The 5532-nt window shown below is 50.9% G+C and overlaps 1 protein-coding gene across 1 annotated transcript; it reads left to right on the forward strand.

Annotated features, from left to right (window-relative positions):
* The first annotated feature begins 429 nt into the window (after positions 1-429).
* On the forward strand, positions 430-3627 carry LOC119393919 (transcription initiation factor TFIID subunit 4). The gene is made up of 2 exons (XM_037661112.2): positions 430-586; positions 1480-3627. Exon 2 carries the CDS (start codon positions 1486-1488, stop codon positions 3520-3522), a length of 2037 nt encoding a protein of 678 aa, XP_037517040.1. The 5' UTR covers positions 430-586; positions 1480-1485; the 3' UTR covers positions 3523-3627.
* Positions 3628-5532: the final 1905 nt, after the last annotated feature.

Raw genomic sequence — 5532 nt, forward strand, 5'->3', positions numbered from 1 at the left:
TTCTCTCTTAACGCACTTGGCTATCATGCATTGGGCACAGCAACGCAAAACACCAAAAGGTAAAAAATAAAGCTTGAAGAAAGGCCTGGGGACGGGGGGGCGGGGGGCTGTGCGTTTCGAGAACGCGTTGCTTGCAGCAAAAAGGAATGTTGAGGACCTGCCCTGCCGTGGCTGATTTGCTGGTGTAAGAATCACTTTGTATGTTAGAAGATTTAACAGATGCTTCTTTCTGTTTTGTCTTCTTTTCTGGAACGCGCTCGAGTTCTTTATTCTCAAGAGCCAAAATGAAGCGAGGAAGAAGAAGTTCACTTCGCCCACGTGCCGCTGGCGCGGGGCTCGCGTGATCGCACGTTGGTTCACGCATTCACATGGCCTATGCGCCTCGGGCCATATACTCGGGCTTCGAATCACGCCGAGTAGGGCCTCCCTGCAAGCCCGTCGCCGGCCGGAGGATTCCAGCGGCGTGCCTTCTACCCGAATCCACCGGGGTGCTGGTCGCGGCACGGGGTTTTGAGCCATCGCATCTCGCGGGAGTCCGTGGGACATCGGGACCCTGACCCGGAGGTGGCTCGAAGGTTGGATACAGGTAAGCATTAGAAGTGGCGCAATCGCGTCCTCTTTTATTTGGCAGCAGACCATTTGGTCTGACAAGCTCGTGCAATCCTTCATTAGCGAACAGCCGTTGATACTCGGCGAGATGTCTTTCCAACATATACGCAGCTCGTGCAAATTGTTTTGCATATATGTATAGTTTAATAATGTCCAAAGACCGTTTGTACATGGCGTTTTCTGGTCTTCCGATCTGCGTGAGGCGTCTAAATGACACTAAGCTAAAGAAAGACTGCGGATGAAGGAATTTTCTATTGACTTCTCACGCTCTCTGCTCATGGTAGTCTCTTAGTAATAGCACGATCGTCGCTTTGTTACGATTAAACAAGATATAATTTTAGTTGCCTGTCACTTTGTAAATTCCTTAACACAGTGAGTGGAATAATGCCCATTGGTCACGCTTACAGCCACGATTTGCTATAATAGTGGATTACACGTCTTAGAGGATGGTTAGCTTTATATCGTCGAGTGGCATTGGCAAAAGGGAGCACTGTGTATTGGTGCTTCGAATATCCTAGTGATGCCTACTATGTCATTTGCGCCAATATTCATAGCCATATGACATATTTTTCTTTTGTTCGCGTTCTACATGCATTGCACAGGAGTGTTGAAAGAGTAAAATTAATCAATAACCATTATAAACAACTGCAGCGCGCAAATGTTTGTTAGGAAGGCGCGGCACACAGCAGCACCACGAACAACGCATTCCTGAGTGCATCTTATCGCTTACGCTTTGCAAAAGTAGTGATTTCTCTTAACTGCAGAAGTTATTTGAAGCGATGTACAGAGTGAATTGTAATTGGCTACAAATGGCGTTTTCAGTCAACGACTTCCGTCGAGCTTTCAGTCAACGACTTCCGTTTTTCGCAGTTGGCCATGAATCCTTACAAAGCTACACATCCTGGGACAAGACTCCGCGCGCCCAGAATGGTGGTGGGCAGTGCAATACGACAACCACGCAACATCCAGCCTCTCATCGCCAGACCGGCACCGGTGCGCGCCGGCATCGCGCAGTCGAACGCCGTTGCTTTACAGGCAGGCGGCGTCATGCCGGGCGCAGTCGTATTCAAAACCGAAGACGGCCAACTCCAATTCGTCAACGTGCATCCCAACAGCGTTCAGCCCGTATCTCCCGGACCAGTAGCAAGCCGAGGGCCATTCCGGGTGCCTGCCCCACCAGCCCCTGCACCATTACAACCACAGCGAGTGATGCAACAGATACCGGCCAGGTATGCTGCCACGGCCGCAAGCATGAGGAATCGACCTCCGGGCTTGGCATTGACACCAGCGGGCTTCGTTTGCGTCTCCCAACCGCAGATCATGCCGCCGCCGTCGCAGTCCTTGGGCGTCAAAATAGTTCCCGCCCCCACCGTCGCCGCTGTCACCCAACAGCTGTCCATACAGACTGGCCCCGTGACGGTAGGCGCTCACGAAGCCGCCGCCAACGCTCCACTGATGTCCCCGGACACGGCGAAACAGAAGTGTAGGAACTTCTTCTCGACGCTCATTCGTCTCGCTAGCGACCAGCCCGAGAATACGGCCGCGAACGTGAAGCGCCTGATTCAGGGACTCGTCGACGACACGATGCAACCGGAAGAGTTCACCACAAAGTTAGAAAGGGAACTGAGCTCTAACCCACAACCATGTCTGATTCCCTTTTTGCGCAAGAGTCTCCCTTTACTGAGACACGCACTCCTGACCAACGAACTCTCCATCGAAGGCATTCGTCCTCCACCGCGAAGCGCCCTCTGTATACCGCATCCTTCTCCACCCATCGTGCGTAGTGTACAGAAGACCGCCGTGGCGAGGACCGTGTTGCCGCGTGCCGCCGCCGCGCAGCTTCAGGTGATGCCTCAGAGCGCCCTTGCCGCCGCTCAAATGGCCGGTCCCGTCGACCTGCAGGGCCTGCTCGCCCAGCAACACCGTCTCACGGCATCTGTACGTCCGTCTCCCGGCGGCGGCGTCGCACCAGGAGGCGGCAAGAGTCTGCTGCTGGCCAGGCCTCCCAACTTTGCCGTCGCTCTTCCGCCTGTCGCTGGCGGTGTATTACCTTTCAAGATACCGGCTCCCGTGTCGACGGCGGCGCAGCCGAAGGCTTCTCTCTCCACGTCTACCGGAAGTGTCGGCGGCAGCGGAGGCCCGTCGAGCAGCGCCAAAGAAAAACGATCCGTAGGACCAGCACTGATTGACGAGGACATCAATGATGTGCCCACTATGGGAGGAGTCAACGTGGCCGAGGAATGCCGGGCGATTCTTTCCACCGGCGATGACGGCGCGGAGGACCGCTCTTGCAAGGACGAGAACTTTCTCTTCACCGACGCGCTGCACAAGAGGATCAGTGCCCTGGCCGCGGTCCACGGCATTGACGAGGTGCCAGACGACGTCGTGGCCCTGGTGTCCCACGCCACCCAGGAGCGCCTGAAGACGTTCATCGAGAAGCTGAGCGTGATAGCCGAGCATCGACAGGAGAACGTGCGCTGCGACCCGCGTTGCGAGGTCACTCAGGATGTCCGTCGGCAGCTGCGCTTCCTGGAGGAACTTGAGCGGGCCGAGAAGCGGCGGCACGAGGAAGAGGAGCGCGAGCTGCTGCTTAGGGCGGCGCGCAGCCGAGCGAAGGTCGAAGACCCCGAGCACCTGAAGCTGAAGCAGCGTGCTCGAGACCTGCAGAGGGCCGAGTTAGAAGAGGCGAGGCAACGCGAGACCAACATGACGGCGCTTCTTGCCATCGGGAACCGGAAGCGACCCGTACCTGTCGTGGCACCGGGAGGAGGGCCTGGGAAGCAGCCCTTTCATGCTCAAATGTACAGGCCCAGACTGAAGCGGGTCAGCACTCGAGACGTGCTGTTTCTCATGGAACAGGAAAGAAGCAAGTTCAGTAGCGAGTTCATATACAAGGCGTACCTGAAGTACTGAACAGGCACTCTTTTAATGCTTTGTCAAAGAGACTTCTGCATGGAGTTGTTAATAGCAAGTTTATCCTTTGTTGTTGTTATACACATGTTGTTCATAAAGTGTTCATATACCAGAACAGTTTGTACTAGTTTATGTTCAAAAATTATAATACACATGTCACGTAACATGCTGAAATCTGTGAAGCAAGTCCTCGGTGATGTAAAGGTAATGCAACACAATTTTTTAATTTGCATCATGCGCAAAGTGCAAGCTTCTGCAAGCAATGTTCATTTATTTAACCCAATGTCTACAACACATTTCTCATGGGATACAAATGCAAGACCCCACACACAAGCAATAGGCTGGAAAATCGAATATTAAATCGGACGAAGGCCGAGCTTGAGAAGGCAACAGGTGATGTCGGGAAGGGGAAGGCTTGTCGAGAAATCAATGATGATGATGACACTTCCGTGTCACAGGAGACTTATGTGGACAGAGACATGTAGACACACACATGTAGCCGCATTTACCGATTCGATACCTCGGGTATCTCGTGTCGCAGCTGCGCGTAACCGATGAGGTCCAAAGCAAGCGATTCCAGATGGCCAAACCAAAGAACCAAAGTGGAGCAACATGGAATGCTTAATTGAAATAAATTTCTATATTAAGTGTTTCTATATTAACTTTTCTATATTAACGACGCCGGCACCGCAGAAATTGCGATGTCGGCATCGTTTATTGTGAGCGAAATATCGCGCATGGGTGCGAGCCGAAATCGAACCCAGGCCTTCTGTGTGGTAAGGAGGTGTTCTACCACAGAGCTACGCCAGTGCTTGATACTCTTTAGAAAAAAAAATATATTAGCGCAGCTTGCACTAAGTCGCGCAAGGCTGGGTCACTGCAGAGCTGGTAGGCACGCTTCAGCTTCTTTTGTTAACCATCTGTACAGAATGCTTGGGCGGTCACTGAGCGCATGCTGGTTCATGATGATGATACTTTTCTATGGACGACACACGGCAAACCTCGACCATAACAGCTCTGCTGTGAAACGTTGTACATGTGTTATATAGTGCAAGCAATCTCGTAAACACAGGGAATGTTGCGTGGCAGATGCGCAGAATCGTGCAAGGTGTCACACCACGTGAACTGCGCAACGAATGCGTGGCTTGAAGGTCCACCCATTAGAAAGTGCGCAGGCATAATAATTCATCATTAGCAACAGTACCTACGAAGCGTGCAGCCGCGCTGTTGCGCGTATTGCCTTGCGTTGCGTTTCAACGGACTTGGGCTGCGTTCAATGGAATATCCGTTGAGATGCGATCGAATTACATGCGTTATTTCTGTAAGGTATATATCCCACTGTTTGCATTCAGCATCCACTAGAGTGACATCGCTAAGCGAGTGTTGAATGGAATACGCCCGGGCAATTCATAACTACACCGCCGTCGCAATTCACAGCATCTTTACTTATAAGAACACGTCACGCCTGTCAAAAAAAAGTAAACGTATTCATTGCAACAGACCCTCCCAAAAAAGAAAACAGAATTCATACGACGACAGGAAGAGTTATTGCTTTCGTTGCACGTCAATGTCTGTCTCGTCTTGGGAGAAAAACGCGCGAGTCTTCCGAACACAGCTGCTGCCGTCGCTTAAGGAATTGCTGACGCATGTGTAGAAACGAGTTTTCGAGCGAGAAATTAATTTGCATCTGTTGCGTTACGAGTCGTCTGAAAAGTTTTTTGGCGGCTCCTCTCTCTATCCTCCATGCAAGAGGAATAACATCGACAGCGAGACGATTTTCTTTCTTTCTTTCTTTCTTTCTTTCTTTCTTTCTTTCTTTCTTTCTTTCTTTCTTTCTTTCTTTCTTTCTTTCTTTCTTTCTTTCTTTCTTTCTTTCTTTCTTTCTTTCTTTCTTTCTTTCTTTCTTTCTTTCTTTCTTTCTTTCTTTCTTTCTTTCTCTCTCTCTCTTTCTTTCTTCCTTTCTTTCTTTCTTTCTTTCTTTCTTTCTTTCTTTCTTTCTTTCTTTCTTTC

This window comes from Rhipicephalus sanguineus, chromosome 5 (assembly GCF_013339695.2).
Source record: "Rhipicephalus sanguineus isolate Rsan-2018 chromosome 5, BIME_Rsan_1.4, whole genome shotgun sequence".
In the NCBI taxonomy this organism is placed as follows: Eukaryota; Metazoa; Arthropoda; class Arachnida; order Ixodida; family Ixodidae; genus Rhipicephalus; species Rhipicephalus sanguineus.

Coding starts and splice junctions, on each gene's coding strand:
- LOC119393919 (XM_037661112.2), top strand. CDS start 1,486: ATGAATCCTTACAAAGCTACACATCCTGGGACAAGACTCCGCGCGCCC.